General features: G+C 37.9%; 1 protein-coding gene across 4 annotated transcripts in view; it reads right to left on the bottom strand.

Moving 5' to 3' along the window:
* Nucleotides 1–769: 769 nt before the first annotated feature.
* PARP4 (poly(ADP-ribose) polymerase family member 4) overlaps nucleotides 770–20,000 on the bottom strand; it is a 57,507-nt gene continuing 38,276 nt past the window's right edge. Inside the window, exons 25-37 of one of the 4 annotated variants that reach the window (XM_032219826.1) lie at nucleotides 19,609–19,708; nucleotides 17,040–17,210; nucleotides 13,823–13,903; nucleotides 11,363–11,443; nucleotides 10,296–10,391; nucleotides 8,036–8,158; nucleotides 6,406–6,453; nucleotides 5,573–5,644; nucleotides 5,202–5,462; nucleotides 3,789–3,863; nucleotides 3,119–3,221; nucleotides 2,073–2,202; nucleotides 770–1,020 (exon numbers count right to left, since the gene is read on the bottom strand). In XM_032219826.1, the coding sequence (XP_032075717.1) occupies nucleotides 891–1,020; nucleotides 2,073–2,202; nucleotides 3,119–3,221; nucleotides 3,789–3,863; nucleotides 5,202–5,462; nucleotides 5,573–5,644; nucleotides 6,406–6,453; nucleotides 8,036–8,158; nucleotides 10,296–10,391; nucleotides 11,363–11,443; nucleotides 13,823–13,903; nucleotides 17,040–17,210; nucleotides 19,609–19,708 (1,471 nt within the window). In that variant the 3' untranslated portion in view covers nucleotides 770–890. Of the gene's footprint in view, nucleotides 1,021–2,072; nucleotides 2,203–3,118; nucleotides 3,222–3,788; nucleotides 3,864–5,201; nucleotides 5,463–5,572; nucleotides 5,645–6,405; nucleotides 6,454–8,035; nucleotides 8,159–10,295; nucleotides 10,392–11,362; nucleotides 11,444–13,822; nucleotides 13,904–17,039; nucleotides 17,211–19,608; nucleotides 19,709–20,000 lie in introns of those variants that run through there. The other 3 variants (XM_032219827.1, XM_032219829.1, XM_032219830.1) reach the window with 3 other exon arrangements.

Genomic DNA, 20,000 nt, shown 5'->3' with positions numbered 1-20,000 from the left:
GGCTTTAACATTGGGGGGGGGGGGGGGGGATCCTGTCATGTGGGTACAGCCTGCCAAGTGGTTGCATTGCTAGGGAAACGTGAGTGTGGTCCGTCACAGATTTTTCAAAATGTTTTAATGATTATGTTTTTGGTTATATTGTTGTATTGTTACTCAAAGTGATATATGTAAATTGGGTGACTAGATAAATATGCCAAATAATTACTTTTTCTAAAATTTAGAACTGCTGAAAATTAGTTTAAGTTCCCTTACTGGACTTAACAATAGTTGTACTTTCTTTTCTCTGACTGAAAATATATTTTTTCTCATTTGTATTTTGTTGCTTTTCTATGCTTCAATATTTCCTTAAATACAAATGAACATAAGAATGGGAAAGTCTCCAACAACTACTTTTTCAATTGTATCAATCACTTGATTTTTATTAAATCAATTGTGCTTAATAGAAATCAAAATTTCCAAACTTTTAACAAAGCAAGCTGTATTTCTGAAAACTAAACAAAATAACTGTATTTAGAGGGTGAGAGGAAGAAGAAAAATAGTTTTCTAGATAGTGTTTCTAGAATATATACTTATCGTTTATACAAGTATACTCTTCACTGCTTGTATAAAACCAGACATATCATTAGAAGCCAAAATCACAAGATGATGTTTGATTTACCTTGGCCATGTCATGCATGCTATTCATTGGAGAAGTCAATGGACACATAATGAAATATATAAAGGTAACAAAAAGTACTAAGTTAAATAACAGCATAATTATAATCTTAAATAAGGAAATCAATGATTATGTATTTTTATTGTGAGTCATGTTCATCAGTAAGAGAAGAACAAACTTAGTAGTGTTCAATTATTAAGAGAAGGAGAAGCATGAAGTATGATGTGTTCATTACTTAAATACCCAGGAGATTTTTAGTGACATCATCCCAGTCTTTTCCAAGCTGAAGACGCTGGCAAATACCTGGAAATTCACGGTTAGTTTTGTTTGCCCACTCAATTGCTTTCTTTACTGGATTAAGTGCCCTGTAAACAGTGGTGAGAGAAAGGAAAATAGGTAAGAACATTCACTGCAAAACACCAACAGGAAAACAGACACCTGTATATTTATTCAATTACTCCAATCTGGAATGCAGGTAGTCCTCGACTTATGACCACAATTGAGCCCTAAAAGTCCATTGCTAAGCAAGGCAGTTGTCAAGTGAATTTTGCCCCATTTTATGACTTTTCTTAGCAACCACAGTTGTTAAGTTAAACAACATGGTTGTTAAATTAATTTGGCTTCCCTATTGACTTTGCTTGTCAGAAGGTTGCAAAAGGTGATCATATGACTCTGGGGCATTGCAACTGTCATAAATGCATGCCGGTTGCCAAGTGTCTGAATTTTGATCACGTGACCACAGGGATGCTGCAAGGTCGTAAATGTGAAAAATGGTCATAAGTCACTTTTTTGTGTGCCGTTGTAACTTCAGCCACTAAATGAATGGTTGTAAGTCGAGGAACACCTGTAATGAAACGCATGATATACAGATTGTATTAAAAATTATTCTGAGGCCTGTACGTCTCTAAACAGTATTCACATTTACAGTTGCTTCATGCTACCTTCTTCTGACCCACATGAATGCCATCTACTACCCCAGCTGATCTTTGACTTTTTCTTGAAAATACCCTTGCAAACTAAGTTTTAGGCTACAGCAACCAACTGCTGATTTTCTTAAAATTCCATCAAAGGATTGTGAGATTTTCTCAGACATAAAAATGCTACTGCAGATTAGGCCTTTCATCTGTATCCTGCCAGCTTCCTACTCAATAAACAAACAAACAAATAAATCAACAACAACAACAATAATAATAATAATGTAGTGGAGCAGAGAATTTGGTGCCAAAGGATGGATTTCTTAAAATCCCTCAGTTTTTAATTTTAGGGGTTGTTATGAATTTAGTTGTCATTTTTATATTGCTTTTGAATGGATATACAATATTTTTCTTACGGGAACTAGAGATGAATGATATAACTAATTAAAAGTAATGTGTTTCTAAAACAGCCTGAATATCATTTTTTTTGCTCCCAAGTATACCATGATGGAGGAGAGTCTTTCAATTTCATTAGAGATTTGAAGGTAAGACCTTCCAGTTGCTTGAAATATATAGCTTGGAGCACTAAAAGGGTAGCAATCAGTTGCAACAACTTCTCTTTTCCTTTTGGACCTAGAGAGGGGAAAAAATGAAACAATGGAGTTATGTCTGTAGAGATTCTTGGTCATCCAGGTCATGGTTGTCCCAAAGGTGCTTTTTTCAGGAGGCAACTGGACTTTGTTTTTTCTTTTGTCTTCAATGACCCACTAAAAGGATACAGATTAACAGCTGTCTGCAAGGAATATAAATCCTTCCAATCCCCACTATCCTGTCAGAACTGAAGAAGCTTCTTCGATTAGAAGCAAAATGTCTTCAAAAGAAAAAACAAGAAAGTCCAATTGCCACCTTAAAAAAGTACATTTGGGACTATGGAGTTGTGTGTGTTTCATTTTAACAGCTAATTCATGATCACACTTGTTAACATAGCCTTATCTGAATCTTGAATATCAAAAGATTTTGATTATATACATCCCTCACTCCCTGTATATAGGAAAAAATACCCTTAAATAAAGTTTGGCTCTGGATAACTACATGAACATCTCTACAATTTTCTTAGCAACCAAACAGAAGCGGTTTGCCATAGTCATCTTTCTATGGTGTCCCACTGAAATAAAACCTCTGTGGTAAGACCAAATCAAGTATGTCCTCATCTTGTTGATGTTATTTTAAGAAGAGATGAAACTACCTCTATAAGCCAGAAGTTCAAATTATGAAAAAAAATAATCAATGTCTGTTGATCATCATTTTAGAAGACATGAAATTTAAGTACACAGCCTCAATGCAGGATTTTCAAGAATCTATATAAAGTAAAAGAATGTCAATGCATTTTTGTGTTCTGATAAATAGTGGACCATAGCTAACTTTTCACACTAGGAAAAAGTATTTAATTGGTATCAAATTTGTCCAGTCTTCTCAGAGAATTTGAACAGCCTATTTTTCCCAGATATATTGGAAAGTAGATCGTTAAAATGATTGAAAATGTCCTTACCAAGTGACTGAATTCCATTTTTTGCAAGTGAAACATCAATTAAATGATGCACATCAAGATCTAAAAGCATTCCAAGCTCAGAGGTAAGTTGCCAAAATCCATCCTATAAAATAAAAGACCATTCTCAAAATTTGAAAGAATTGTACTTATGTTTTTATAAAGCAAAGTTTCAATATTTTTATCCTTTCATTTTTGTGATATAACCTTACAACTGAATAAGGAAACTTGGATATGGATACGCTACAATATTAGGCATCTTTCACCACTGAACACCATAAGTCATCATAATGTGGAAGACATTCCAAATTCATTCTTTTTTTGTGATTTCTGCTTTAATAACTTATTATTTAAATCATTTTAAAATCTGCAGTAATGTTAGTAGGAGACACCCCCCGCTTCTCACTAGGCAAGAAAAATGGGAAATAATCCAGTACTTCAAAGTTCCTAGAGAAAAGAAATGGAACTTCGCATGCATATACATACACATGGAGAAAATATAAAAACCAACAATCAAATTAAATTTTAAAACATAACTTCCCATGTTCCCACTTTTTTATCATTACAATTTGACAAAGTAGGTTGCGCTTGGAAATTGAACCAAATGTAAACATATATATGCTTATTCAAAAGGGAACCTTATTTTTGTCATTAAATGCAAAGGCAATAGTACCTGATTTTGAAGCTTGAAGAGCCGAGGCCAGTCAACAGAACCTAAGGGTACTCTAAATGATCTGGGAACTATATCCTGAAAATTCATAGGAAGGTAGAAAGTCAAAGTAAGCAACAACAGATTTGGAAGGAAAAGGATTAAAAATATTTAACATGAACAATTTTGCAGAATAATCTTCAAGCGGTCAGAGGAATATGCATAATTTGCTAACTTTCTTCAAATCTTTCCAGGTGAGGGAGAATATGGAAAAACACTCCTTCTGGGCTGGAGTCTGAGGTTAATCTGGGGGAGCATGAGGAGGATCAGAGGCGTGGCTTCAAAAGATTATCCTCAGACTCCAAGGGCAAGAAGGCTGGGTTAATACCCAATGGTTACTCCTCCCACACCTCACTCTGGAAACAAGTAATGCCTCCAATGTTATAAGCCCCCAGATAGTAGTGCTAATAGCAATAGCATTTAGATTTATATACTGCTTAACAGTGCTTTACAGCCCTCTCTAAGCTGCTTATAGAGTCAGCATATTGCCCCCAACAATCTGGGTTCTCATTTTACAGACCTCAGAAGGATGGATGTGCTAGAAGCCCTGATGTATTCTTTAGTGACTGCTCTTTCACTTCATTTGGTGGAAGGTGGTTGCAACACCAGGCTGTGTTGTTATTGTTTCTGAAATGGAAGCTTATATGGAAGCTTTCACAACATTGTAAGACTCAACAAGCCACAGGCTTATCATGAAATGTCAGTACATGGAACATCATCAGAAAACTTTACCTGAAAACCCAGTGATCAAAGCACAGGCTTTAGCAGGAAAACTCATGCTTGCAGGTTTGGGAGACCTAGATTCACATAAATTTTCTAAAGCCTGGCACCACTATCAATTCAATGCGCTACACTATCCATTGAAAACCTTGAAAGAATAATTAAAGAGAATTTGGAAGCACAAGGAGGAAATGTTAATGCATTCTAACACTGACCGTCTTCACACCATACAAGCCACTCAAAAGGCAAATTGTAAAGTTGGATCTCACTGTCTTATCCTATCCATCACACACTCCAATTCTGCTGCATTAGAATTTATACCTTTTCCCCAAATTGAAGGAATTTTTGGACAACTGTTTGACTGGTTCGAAAGGACTGTCAGGAGTCGGATGAGGCTATAAAGTATGGGATTCGTTCATGATGGCATTAAGAAGCTTGTCCATCATTGACAAATGTGTGGTGGTAATTATGTGGATAAATAAATACAGTAGCAATAGAGCTCATTTCAAGTTCTCCTGCTTCATTTATTAAAATATCACTATTTAAATGAAAGTTATGGAGGTGGATACATTACCTTTCATTCAGCCCTCATATAAGCAAAGCATATAAGGACATCCATATTAGAAATAACTGTATTAAATATGTATTACAATTTACCTGGCATGAATCATCTTCTGGAGCTGCATAATGAGTTGTGTTAAATTTTGTTTCAGAAGCAGTCATCTTTCTATTATAAAAAACAGATCGCTTCCCTTTTTTTGAAGGTTTTAATATTTCTCCTTCTGAATGAAAGGCAAGCTGATGCTTAGGAACGCCTTTCTTTTTGGGGGACGAAATATATTTACAAACAAGGGGTCTGTGAGGTTGTCCAAAACCGATTTCTTTCCTGAGTGGCTCGTACGAGGCTCCAAGCGACTCCTGAAAATCAAAACCAAGTTTGTAAAGACACTGGCACTTTGACTGAAGTATAAGCTGATTATGTTCGATAAGCCCATTGTGGGGATTGCCCCCCTTATCTGACCACTGACCTGACCTTCACTATCAGAGTCTACAATAGCAGCTTCAGAGCAACTGTCAGTCATGGCACACAAGTCAAGCATCTGTGGAATTCAAAAAAAATACTTTAGATTTTCTGTTCTTCTGTTTTTGTCTTCATTATCATAGTGAAAAGCAGGATGGAGCCCATTAAATGGCTATCGCAGGGAGTGATTTTATTACATTAATTTATTTGATTTTTTAAAATTAGTTTTACTGTTTTATTTTTTTTAACAGGTTTTTTTTTCCATTCTATAACACCTTACAGTCATTACATCAACATTGTTATGTCATCATACCTGTACATATATATAATATTTCACTTCTATATTTACACACCTTTATACACAGTTCTATATATATTTATATATTTTTTTTTGACTTAAATAATTTTATTCTTGTTTTGCAGCCATTTGTACTAATTGTTCCAAATTGGAACAATTCCAAATATGTTCCAAATAAAACATTTTACTGTTTTAGATATGGTTTTTATATTCTGTAAACCGCCTTCAGTCGCCATGGGTGAATAGGTGGCAATATAAATTTAATAATAAATAAATAAAATAATAAAGCTATTTGCCAACTCTTGAATATTTAAGCCCTTTTCTGAATGAACTGCAACTTGTCAATTTCTATTTTACAATCCCAAAAGCTGTCTCAAACCCAGGAAATACGTATATAACCTTCTCCTCTATCAATCTAAATTATAGGAAAATACTGTCCTAATAGATTTGCCTAAAGATAATGGTTGATCACAATTTGGTGTTTGACAAAAGATTGGTAGAAAATAGAATATTCACAGACAATTTTTAGATTAACTACTGACCTGACATGGTGCAGAGCCAAGACAAAAAGATAGAAAGTCAGGCTCCCACTGTTAAATAAATATTTGTTAGATTTAGATTAGATTCATAAACATAAATTCTAAATTATTGTTCAGAACAGCAAATAAGTTGCTTAAAATATTCAGGTTACCTGTTTCACAAACATTTTTTCCCCTGAATGTCAGTCATAAAGTTTAAAAGACACTCCAATTTCTATTTTACAAAAATGCAACAAATGTCTTTAATCATTTATTTCAAGGGTCTCCAAATTAGGCAAATTAAAGATTTTTGGACTTCAATGCCAGAATTCCTTAGCAGCCATGCTGCCTGGGGAACTCTGGAAGTTGAAGTACATAAGTCTTAAAGTTGCCAAGTTTAGAGACCTCTGATTTATTTGTATATGTATATAAATTACACTCTGCTAACAAAAGTGCGTATAGTCAAGGCTATGGTTTTCCCAGTTGCAATGTATGGCAGCAAAAGTTGGACCATAAGAAACGCTGAGTGCCAAAAAATTGAGGCCTTTGAACTATGGTGCTGGAGAAGACTTCTGCGAGTCCTTTGGACTGCAAGGCAATCGAACCGGTCAGTCCTAGAGGAGATCGACCCTGACTGATCTTTAGAAGGCCAGATCCTGAAGAGGAAACTCAAATGCTTTGGCCACCTGATGAGAAGGAAAGAGTCACTGGAGAAGAGCCTAATGCTGGGAAAGATTGAGGGCAAAATAAGAAGGGGACGACAGAGAATGAGAAACAATATCTCCCAGCATAAAATATTTCACTTTTGCTCCAATGATATTGACTGTTCTAAGTGAATTTATATAGCGTGTATTTCAAGATTGAAAAATTTCCTTTTCTGGCTGATTATTAGAAAAAAACTTTCTAATGCTATGAACAGTTTGGCATTGGAACCAGTTATTAAGGAAGATGAACTTTGCTTCTCCAGGTATGTTTGAAAAAACGGGCTATATAAAGATTTGTCAGGGATTCTTTAATTTGAATTCCTGCAATAATGAAGGGTATAATTCAGCCCAAATAACTCCTTCCAAATGTATGATCCTTTATTTCTCTAGAACTAATACAAGAGACAAAAAGTATGCTGGGAAAGTTTAGAACACTGTGTTATTGTACCATCATTCTGAATTGTATTACTTAGAATCTGTCCTTATGGAAGCATAGCAATACAGCTTTCCCCAACATCAGGGTCACTGGAAATTTTACACCATAAACAATATCCTGCATTAATTGCTGGAGAAGTTCATCTCCTATCTGTGCATCTATAGTAATTAATCAGTCATACATCACAAAAAGTATGTGTGGTCAATGCAAATCAATTTTGTTCCCACTCCTTTGCCACACAGCCAAAGGAAGACAGCCTGAGCATTCTGCTCTTATTCTGAATGGATCTGGTTTCAACTCCAATAAATCAAAACCGTTCATCCTATCTTGGTATCTTCTAAGGAAAAAATGTGAACGAATCTTTGGTTTTTCTTGTTTAAAAGGCTGTCCTCCACAAGTGTTGAAATTGTACTGCCGCAGGTTTGAGAACTTGAATATACATGGAAGGTGTTATCTTTACCAAAGAAGTAAAATTAAATCACATTAAAGGGGGGGGGGGACACAATATACATACCCCACTTTGATTGGCCATAAATTCTTCTGTTGAATATTCTATGTAGGGTAAAATATCAACATTGTGTGTAGCTACAGGCTCGAAATGATCTAAAGTATCATCACTTTGGTCTTCATCTGCCTCCTAATTAAGAAGTACCAAAAGAATACATGGGAAGGAATCAATATTGGTAAATATTCAAAGCTAAGAATAATAGCAGCTAATTATACATGTGCCTTGGAAATAATCCGAAAAGCTAAAAATAGTTCTCTTAGAATCAGCTCCTCTATCCCACTGCCCAAAACTCATCTCTGTTGAAGTTACAACTCTCAGGTTCCTTAACTTTGCTGGTCCCACACGAACTGGATGGCCAGTTTGAGATGATAGGCCTTCCCCTAATCTGAGCTCCATCCACATGTATGAAGTTCAAGACTTCAAATGTCTCGCTGGTTGAGAAATTCCGGTTCTATCGGAAGGAGTACAGGAAGTCATCAACCTATGACCAGAATTGAGCTCCAAACTTCTGTCATTAAGTGAGACATTTATTACGTGAATTTTGCCCCATTTTATGACCTTTCTTCCCTCAGTTAAGTGAATCACTGCAGTTGTTAAGTTAGTAACACAAAATCTGGTTTCCCAGATTTTGGCTTTGCTTGCCAGAAGGTCTGAAAAGGGGATCACATGACCCCAGGACACTGCAACCACTGGGATGCTGCAATGGTCATAAGTGTGAAAAATGGTCATGTCATTTTTTTTCAGTGCAATTTTAACTTTGAACAGTCATAAATGAACTGTTATAAGTTGAGAACTACCTATATATAAAATTGTGCAAAGTATAAATGAAAATAACATTGGATTTTATTTTATTATTCCTCAAAGTTATAAGTTTTATACTGTTGTAGACTGTTTATTAACTGAATTATTCTTTCATTAAATATTGGGTATAAAGAGCTTACTTTTCTCAGCTATTTGTTCATATACTTTGTTTACTAAAGAGTAGTAAACAATAGCCATTATGGGTTTCTTCTTTGAATGAAAAGTGGTATAGTATACAACTAGACTGAAAGAAAATAATGATTTCTGAAATAATTCTCTCTCTCTGGTGGCAACTACCATATTTTTCAGAGTATAAGACGCACCAAGGTTTTGAAGAGACAAATTAAAAATAAAAAGTTTTTGCACTCTGCAAACCTCCCAAAAAGGGCCCGTTTTTTGCGAAAACGGATCCATTTTTTTGTCAAAAAAGGGGCATGGATAGCTTTTAGGAGGCTTATAGAGTGCTCCTGGGGGCTGCGGGAGAGGCAAAATTGAGCAAAAAAATGGCCTGTTTTTTGCTCATTTTGGCCCTTCCCAGACCCTAGGAGCTCTCTGAAAGCCTCCTAAAAGCTATGTACGGCCATTTTGGTGAAGAGGCAAGGTTTCAGGAGGCAAAAAATGCTTTATTCAGTGTATAAGACACACCCAGATTTTCAGCCTTTTTTTTTGAGGGATGAAGGTGCGCCTTATACTCTGAAAAATACAGTAATCAGCAGTCTGTTTAGAAACATGGCTACTCTCTTGCTTTGCACGCAAACAGTTAGATAAATGTTTTCCTGCTAAAACAGTTGAATACAACTTCTCATTTGTTGATCAGATTGCTCAGAAAAAATTTACCATCACATTATAGTTCAGACCTGAATATTTCCTAGCATTGATTGTGGCCTACTGGAACTTTACTCAACACCACTAAACTCAGGTTTTATAATTTATTGTTATTACTGTATTCTATTATATATTCTACTCTATTACATTTTTTTCTGGGTCGTATATTTTCAAGCCCACAAAAGAAGAACGCATACTTTTCTTCTTCTTAGCATTCATCGTGGATACATACTATTCTCTCTCATCCTTTAATCTTTCTATTTCACTTCACTTCCCCATTCATAATCTGAGGTATCATTTTCTTCAGTATGTGTCTCTGATGGCTAGCATCCTGCTACTTCCTCAAAGCTTTGATTGTTTTCCGGCAGTACTGGTTAGGATAGCTGCCATCCATGAACCACTATTCTGGATTTTTATTGGTTCTTGGTGAAGCATCAAGTGCAACAAAGCAAGGATTAATCGTGAATCACTTGTACTTTCATGAATCTACCCATTCTAGAACACAGTCTACACCTAAGCTTTAATTTTCATTTCAGATAATTTAGACTGCATGTTCTGATGCCTTCCAGATTTCATAATTCAGCACTACCTTGGGGGGGGGGCAATGGGGGAAAGGTGGTTTGAAGATGACCATACATACCCTTTTTTCAATTGCCACAAAGCTTGTATACTGGGTCACAATGGAATGCTTCAGGCTGAGCTCAATGATGTTGGACTTCATCTCTTCTCTTTTCATCTAAATAGAAAGTTCCAGGCAAATGTTAAAGAGTCTGCAGGGACAAGCAATCTGATATCTATCAGATGTTTTGGGATACAAATCTCATGAGCTCCAGCCACCATAGCCAATGGGCTACATTTATAGGCATTCAGGAATTATTCTCCAAAATATCTCTTTTCCTCTTGCCAAACATGTTTCCAAAGAGAAGAAATTAGCCACTATATAGAAGATCTGCCCCCTCAGACTGACTAGGAAAGACAAGAGTGACTGGCAAGGCACAAGAATGCCCCTCTGCAGTCAGGAAGAGGAGGTGCTCTGAAGTGGAATGAGGTAGGAATTCCTGCCAATTATTTCCACTGTACAATCCTACAGAAAACTCTGCAAATGTCTTCCCAGTATTTTCTCAACCAGGCATTAATCAGCTTAACTAGCAAATACTTCCATAAATCTCATAACGTGTTAGGGACATAGCAGTACAGAGCCACTGTCAGATCGTCACAGCCATTGTGTGGGGAAGAAGCAGAGGTAGTATTCAGCCGGTTCAGATGAACCGGTAGCGGCGGCTGCGGAAGGCTCCACCCACGCGCCCCAATGTAATACGCAAGCACTGCGAATGCGCGTGCTCATATTTGCAAAACGGTAGAGAAGGTAAGTGAATCCCACCGCTGAGAAGAAGCCTCAGCACTATATATCTTGTTCCAAACTTATTCTATTTATTTATTTAGCAAATTTAGACAGTCACCATCCCCCCCCCCCAAAAAAAAACAACCCCAACCTCTGGATGGCTCACAAATATAACAACAATTAAAAGTATGTGGTGATGCAAAAAAATCCATAAATAAAAATAAAAACATGAAAAACCCCAGGTTTATAGGAGAACACTTAATTTAATTCCATAAGAGAATGATAGCAATTTTATAGGTGGCAGTCATAATTAAAATGGATAATAAATACAATGTTACACAGTTTTTATTTTCTTGGGAGCGCACCTCATGTTGTATTTCGTTTTTATCGAACATTCCTTGTTCGTATTCTCTAATAAAGGCTCTTGCTGCAAGTTTGTGGAGTATCTGCACCAGGTACAAAAGAAGACATCACGATCAGTAATATTAAAGCAATAATTAAATAATTTGGCCTTGTCAAATGTATATTGACCGGTTTGCCTCCAAGTGTAAATAGTGTATTGGTAAAGAATTATTGTCCTTGTGTCATCAGAGATGAGGCTGCACTTGTGCTGACAAATTTTTTAAAGCATCTTTTTGCTCTGTGTCAAAGCATCGTCTGGACTGGCAACATCATTGACGCAATTGGTTCTGTCATTGCTTTTCTCATTTCTTGGCCATTTACAACTTCCAAAGCTCCCAGTTCAGAGTCAAAGGTTGCAGCAGGACAAAAATAGACATCATGGCCTTCATAGATCCCATATAACTGATTGTCCAATTGCATGTAACCATGGTAAATGTCATGTCTCAATAGCATGACCTTCATTTCATCCTCAGTCCATGTGCTAAATTGTCCTTGGCTGAAGGACCCATACACTCTCAGAGGAACACAGATTTGGTGTACCTTCCTTTCTGTAGAGAGTAAGGAAGATGATCTTGATGCAGATATGCAGATGCTGTGGCCTAGGCAACAGCTCCAGCATATCAACGTCAAGGTAATCTTTCTGATTCGCCAAACTTCCCAAATCTGCTGAAGAGCTCTTTGGTATGCTTGCAATATTAGAATGTAGACTCGCCCCCTCAAGATACGGCTCCTGGAAGAACCTGGGATCATAACAGTCAGGTTTAATACTTTTATAAAATCTTATGGTTTTTTATATATTTACCATATTTTTCAGAGTATAAGACTCATCTTCTCCCTCCCGCCAAAAAAGAGGGTGAAAATCTGGGTGTGTATTATACACTGAATACAACATTTTTGGCCTCCTGAAACCCCGCCCACTTCGCAAAAGTGGAGGCCTGCAAAGTGCTCCTGGGGGCTGGGGAGAGAAAAAATGAGCAAAAAATGGTTTTTGCCCCCCTCCCCAGCCCCCAGGAGCACGCAACAAGCCTCCCAAAGCCTATGCATGCCCTTTTTGTGAAAAATGGGCTGGTTTTTGCCCCCCCCCCCCCAGCCCCAGGAGCCCTTTGCAGGCCTCTCAAACTCTCTGTCCCTTTTTTCACAAAAAACGAGGCTTGCAGAGGATTTGGAGTCCTGCAGAGTGCAAAAACTTTTTTTAAAAATGTACCTCTTCAAAATCTTGGTGCGTCTTATACTCTGATGCATTTTATAGTCCCAAAAATATGGTACTTAATATATTAATCTCTTTATATAGTTTTTAAAATGTTTCTAAAAATATTTTATCACAGTCTATTTTACATATTTTTAGCTTTTAAAATTTATTTTACCTTTTCTATGTTGATCAATCACCATAATAAAGATTTGATTTAGCTTGGAACGAGAGTTCCTTTCAGAATAAAAGGATTACTGAGGAAAAAGTCCCCACTTCCAAGTAATTATGCTGGATGCAAACAATCTAGCTGTTGGAGTAAAAACCACTTCAGGTAAGTGCTGGAGCCATATCTGATCTCAGAAAACTTCTTTATTTATATTTCCAGACAATTAAATCTGTGTATAGCAGACAGCTTCAACTGATGTATTCCTCTTAACCCAACCTGTTCCTATGGGTCTTCTGCTCTAGGTTCATCCCACATCTGCTTTCCTCCTAACAGTTAGAACAATTAATCCATGGAATGACTTGCCTCCAGAATTTGCGGGTGCTCCAACACTGGAGGTTTTTAAAAAGAAATTTGTCAACCAAATGATATAGGGCTGTGATTGCAAACCTATGGCACGCGTGCCAGAGGTGGCATGCCACACCCTCTCTATGGGCACGTGCACAGTTGCCAGCTGCTCTTCTGGTGCATATATCCACCAACCCGGGAAAATGGTCAAAAGCAGTCCCAAAACGGACCATTTTCTGGGCTGTTTTTGAGCTGTTTTCTGGGCCACTTTTGGGGGCATTTTCAGGCCGTTTTTCATTTTTCCGGCCCAAAAAAAACGGCTTGAAAAACAGCCTGAAAACACGCCCAAAACAACCGAAACCAGCCAAAATCAGACATGCGAGTGCCAGCCAGCTGGTTTTTGAGTTTCCAGTGCTCCGGCTCGCGCATGCACACACATTCCGATTTGGGCACTCAGTGCCAAAAAGGTTTGCCATCACTGATATAGGGTTTCCTGCCTGAGCAGGGGGTTGGACTAGAAGATCTCCAAGGTCTCTTCCAATTCTGTTATTCTCATGTGTGCTGCCTAGGTCCAGTGGACCTTACCCTTTTGAATGTCTTTTATGACCGCATTGTAACTAGAAAAATATTCATCAACAGAAGGGACCCAAGTGCTCCATTTTAAAATAATAAATCAAGAGCTTGAGGCAAGTCTATGGTTTGAGCAATCAATGCCTAACTCACAGTTCCTGTGGTCTTCTGCAGTTCAGATGTAGACACCAGTGTATACAATTCCTGATTATCTACTTGTGCCTTTAAAATGGCCTGAAATAGAAAAAAAAAGCAGAATATTCATTTGAATTTATTATTTTTTAAAATTAAGAATGGAGGCATGCGCATCATGGTAACAGCATGTTTATCTATTACTTTACGGAAAAGCAACTGCTTCTATTTACAATATAAGCTCCATGCAACATTTATTAAAATTATTTTTAGGTATTTCTTCCTGTTTACAGAGAGTGTGATGCTAATACACATCTGCTGGTAGAATGGAACATTTGTTGCGATTTAATTATGAGAATACACCACACAATTTTTAAAAAGTTTTAACTCTAGGACAGCGATGGCGAACCTTTTTTGGCTCGCGTGCCATAAGTGGGGGAGTGCAAGGGGGGTTGTGTACGGCTGCGCTGCACCCATAATGCAATGTGTGACATCCCCAGTGCGCATACACGCACTACAGGTGCAGCCCCTCCCCATTTTTTACATGTTTTTTTGCCCTCCCCAGGCTCCAGAGGCTTTATAGGGAGGGCGAAAACAGCCTCTCCCGCTCCCACGGAAGTCCTTCTGGTTTGCTCAGAAGGTCGTTTTGAGCACTCCAAAGGCTTCAGGGACCTTCAGGAGGCTTCCCTGAAGCCTCCGGAGCAGTCAAAATGACCCTCCAAGCAAATTGGAAGTCCGTTCCTTAACTTCTGGTTTGCCCGTAGGGCCAGTTTTTTGCGCTCCAGAGGCTTCAGGGAAGCTCATGAAGCCTCCGGAAGGCCTCCCGGGGGCGGGGGGGAGGCGCTTTTCATCCTCCCCAGGCTCCTATAAAGCCTCTAGAGCCCGGGGAGGGCGAAAAATGGTTTTAAAAAAAGGTGAACTCAGCTGGCCAGTGCAAGCATGCACGCTGGCCAGCTGACAGGGCAGCGCCTCGCATGACCTGACAAATGGCTCCGCGTGCCACAAGTGGCACACGTGCCATAGGTTCGCCATCACTGCTGTAGGACAATAATAATGGCTGTTTCATTTACCAAGGTTTGAGATTGTTGGGCAAGGTAAAATATAAAACGATGGTTATTATGGAATTTCAAAGCAGTCTTTGCATTAATTAGAGCTTGATCTAACATCTATTTTTAAACAAACACTCTAACTAACATATACTGTTGTTTTAAATGATATATTGCTGTAGAGTAGATCAGAGCAGAAAGAATGAAAGCAGCTGAAATGCGTAAATTCAAAATTACCATAAACCAGTGGTGAAATTCAATTTTACTATTGGTTCTTTGAGCATGGCTTGGTGGGCGAAGGATACTGCAAAATCTCCATTCCCACCCCACTCTGGGAAAAGCCAGAAGTGGTATTTGCCGATTCTTCAAACTACTCAAAATTTCCACTACCGGTTCTCCAGAACTTGTCAGAACCTGCTAAATTTCACCCCTGCCTTAAACCTGATACATTCTGAAGCTCAAATCAATGGCTGACATCACCATGAATTAAAATGTTATGGTAGCAAGTGGAAGAGTATTTTCAGATTGAGGATGCTACTCAAAAATACAACGTTTTCTATAGTTTTCCATTGCTTCAGGAATTCCAAGTTTAATTCTATGCTTGATCTATTGTTTTGCTTAATACAGCTCATGGACATAAACAGCATGTGATAATGCTAAGCCATGTTATAACCTCTGTTACTTGCAATTATATGGTTTTATTTATTTATTATTTGTACAATTCATTAGCCACCCATCCTACCATAGGGTAACTGGGTGGCTTACGATATTAAAAAGGTTTACTATGCAAGCAATCTAATTTGTTCACAACATATTAAGATGTGTGAATTCTTTATTCTCCTTTGTTTTGCACAGTTGAGACAACAGCCGGGGTACCATGTACATTTCCAGGCATATTCTGAGAAAGATATTGATGGGTTAGAACCGCTTCAGAGGAAGGCTACAAATACACTAAACAAATGTGAGACTATGTTCTATAAGGATAGGCTGAAGGAAGCTGTTTTGACCTAGGCTTCCCCAAAAAGCACAAGGCAGAGTCCAACAAAACCCCTTTAATTAAACAAATGTGAATTCTTCTCATTCATATTCAGCAAGGCCCGGCAAATAATCTTTCAAAGGAATATTTATGACTACAGACTTATCTATTTTGGAAAGCTGCCATGTAAATATTTTCCAAATGAGACGCTGTGCAAGGAAAGACTGGGCACAGAGTCTCTGAGATTCACCGACAGATCTTCACACTCCTGAAGCGAATCTAACTGACCGACTGAATTGTTTCCTGCAAAAGCCCACTCCCCTTTCACTCTGCTTTTATTTCCTATGGGAGGGGCCAATCATCTTCTACCTGTGAATTTACTCCTAAATCTACCCAGATTTCTGAGTTCTTTTTTTCTTCTGGCAGTTCTGCGCACACTGGAAACAGGCTCAAGCTGTTCCTCTGCCTCACTGCTGTCTAGCTCCTTAGGCCCCTCTGATGGAGACCCCTCGTCCAAGCCTTCCCCAGCCTCCAGGACTGGCACATTCTCCTCCCCAACCGCCTCATTGTCCGACTCTGTTGCCAGCTCTGCTAGCTGCTGGTGGGTCATTACAGAAGTTAGGATTTTTAGTCTAGAGAAAAGAAAACTGAGGGAAGTCATAATATCAATGTTTGGATGTACCGTATAAAAGGATACCATACAGGAGTTGATCATAAACAATTTCCTGTTGTTACAGAAACCAGGATCATAATAAGTATAATTTGCATGCATAGATCTTCTTAAATATAAGATAAAACTTCCTGATGGTAAATGTGTGTAATAATGAAATAGTCTATATGTCTGGACAATTACCTCTTGAGGATGATTTAAATTTGGTTTTCTTCCATATCCTAGAAGATTGGATTAGATTATCTTTATAGCCCTCTCCAACTCAGTGGAGGTCTGGAAAGTGTGATATTCATAGCTTTTGTATTTTTTCTGTTTTCTTTTTCCTGATTCTATTGCTTTTCTGACTATAGAAAATTCTTTATTGGTTTTCTGATTGGTTCTTTTTTTTTTAAATCCACGTTTTAAATTATATGTATTATTTAATTTAGATTAAATTAAATTATTATTTAAACTACATGCATTTTTCATTCATATGAAAGCGATACTGGCAATATATAAATTTTCAAAATGGAAAGAAGAGAGAAGCTTCTTTGGACAGCTTTTTACCTCTGTGCAATTGATGATAAATCCATAGACCAGAAGATGCTCGTGGTTAAATAGAGCACATAACTGAGAAGGGGTAAAAGTAAGGTCATAATTATCTGCATGATAAGTCTGCCATTCAATGGAAATAGAACTGCATTGTGGAGAAAACATTCTAGTTGTCTGGCTTTTCACCTGCATAGAGATGGAAACAGAAAATTAGTATTTGTTCCGTTGGTTAAATCATTTTACATAGAGTAGTACAACAAACTAGACCAAATATGAAGAAGTGCTGTCTTACAGGGAATTTCATCAAGTGATTTAACCACATCCATATTTTTTTTAATTAATTAGTCTAGAGTCTTGAACTTGATAACATGAATTGTAAAAAATGGAAAGGGCTAAAATTATTTTTCCCAGAGAGCCCTTTGGTGCTCTTTTGATTGGTTGCCAATGTTTTGTTACCTGGTTATATAACATGTCTAGTTTAATAGAAAGATGGACTAGGGGAGACATGATAGCGGTGTTCCAATATCTCAGGGGTTGCCACAAAGAAGAGGAAGTCAAACTATTCTTCAAAGCTCCTGAGTGTAGAAGAAGCAATGGGTGGAAACTAATCAAGGAGAGAAGCAACTTAGAACTGTGGAGACATTTCCTGACTGTTACAATTAATCAGTGGAACCACTTGCCTCCAGAAGTTGTGAATGCCCCAACACTGGAGGTCTTTAAGAAGATGTTGGATAGCCATTTGTCTGAAATGATATAGGGTTTCCTGCCTAAGCAGGGGGTTGGACTAGAAGATCTCCAAGGTCCCTTCCAACTCTGCTATTGTATAAGATTGTATTTCAGTGCTAGAAGGGAGTGGGGTTTGCTTCTTGTTAATATAAGAATAGCTTGCTATCAGTGTTCATGGGGATAGAATAGAATTCTTTATTGGCCAAGTACTATTGAGCACCCAAGGAATTTGTCTTTGGTGCATAAGCTCTCAGTGTACATAAATAGACACTATACATCCGTCAAGAATCATAAGGTACAGCAGTTAATGATAGTCATAGGGTACAAATAAGCATGTGGTTTTCTTCTTAATTGGGGTAATATTTCATTTTAATTGGGGTAATATTTGTCTGTTTGTCTCCTTGGTAGTTCCTTGATTATTGTTTTCTGTTTGATTGCCTGGTGAAATCTCTAGTTATCTGAGTATTGATTGTTGGTGAGGAGCTGTGATTTTGTTTTTTTTCCTTTTTAGGTTTTTTTATTGTATCTTTTGAATGTTGTGTAAATGTTGTTTATTTCCATGTACCTGTTGATAGCCGATTTGTGCCAAACTTCCAGGAACTCTGTAGCATCTTTTGATTTAGCTTCATCTCTCAGTTTCCCAGTTGGAGCTACAGTTAAGTCTGTCTATGTGTTATGAAATTAAGGAGTTTTCATCATGCCTTCTGACTGCTAGCTGGTGTTTGCCATTTGTATAAGTCTATGGAGATTCTCAGTCATCCGGGTCATGGTTATCCCAAAGGTGCTTTTTCAAGAGACAACAGGACTTTCTGGTTTTTCTTTGAAGACATTTCGCTTCTCATCCAAGAAGCTTCTTCAGCTCTGACTGGATGGTGGGGAATGGAAAGATTTACATTCCTTGAAGATCTCTTGTCATTTGCATTCTTTTAGAGAGTTGTTGAGGCCACTTGGAGGTCCATCTCTGTCCTCAGGGTCACCTGAGCAGTGCAAATAGGTGTGGAGCCTTCTTGGCTGCAGGATGTTATAGGATGTTTTCCACCCTGTGTCCCTTCACTGTTGAAGACAGGTACTGAAGTCCAGTTGCCTCCTGAAAAAGCACCTTTGGGATGCCATTTGTACACTTCACAATTGGCTTCTGACAAACAGATTCAATGGAAAAGACCAGTAAAGTGACAAGTCATGCTCACTGATGTCTAACTTAATGACCTTGTTGCTTAGTGAGTCCAAGCTGTGATCATTAAGTAAGGACTACCTATAGTGGGAAAAACCCTGGTGACAAAAAACAATTGTTTTCCCATCAAGAGATGTTTATTTAGTTGTACTCTTTTTTCTTGTAGCTTTAGATAGTACATATGGGGTTCTCCTGTCATCTTACACCCACAACAACTGTGTGAAAGAGGCTGGGCTGAACTGCAATAGAGTAATAACATCTTGGTGCTTTGCAATTGTTTTTTTTTTAAATAAGAAATGCTAATATTATTTTCAAACAATAATACAAATACACTTAACAATGTAGAAATGTAAAATTAGGATTGCAATTAATTTCATCCTTTTTTTCTTATTGCATGAAGAGGATTGATATATTGTTGCATTCCAGAGTTGTACTATTCTAGATGGGACACTGCTGATTGGCAGGAAGAAGAGCAAGATTTAGCTTATGATGCCCCTGTCTGTTCTTGGACTTTGAAGGACCCACATTAAAATGATGGCAGGTTGCCTTCAAATTGTTCCATAGAGACTAGGAAAAGGGAACATTGTACTATGGAAGTGCCCTGAAAAGTAACTAATAAATATATTAAGTAATGTAACCCATTCCCCAGCTGATTGCTGCTTATAAAAAATACTAAAATATACTTGCCTTTTTCTCCCAGTTATATTTTGATTTCACATCGAAATATTCAAAAGCTCCAGCTCCATAGTGGGATAAAGTTCTCAGCACGTGACGATTTGCTGTAGGACTAAGATGATTTGTAAAGATTTACAATATATAAAAGTCTGGAATAGAGACTCAAATTTGAGCAGGAAAACATGAATGTTATATGCCAGTGATGGCAAACCTTTTTTGCCTTGGGTGCCAAAAGCACACGCGCATGTGCTATCACACACACTTGCGTGCCCACCCTCATAATTTAATGCCCCCGTGCCTTACCCCTGTGCATGCGTGCTTGACAACCCCCCCCTTTCTTGGAGCCTGGGGAGGATGAAAATGGCCTCCCCTGCCCCCCCCACCCCAAACACTCTCCAGAGGCC

Source organism: Thamnophis elegans, chromosome 6 (genome assembly GCF_009769535.1).
Source record: "Thamnophis elegans isolate rThaEle1 chromosome 6, rThaEle1.pri, whole genome shotgun sequence".
Classification (NCBI taxonomy): domain Eukaryota; kingdom Metazoa; phylum Chordata; class Lepidosauria; order Squamata; family Colubridae; genus Thamnophis; species Thamnophis elegans.
Note: the sequence above shows the minus strand (reverse complement) of the source record. Positions and strands in the feature narration are given on the sequence as shown.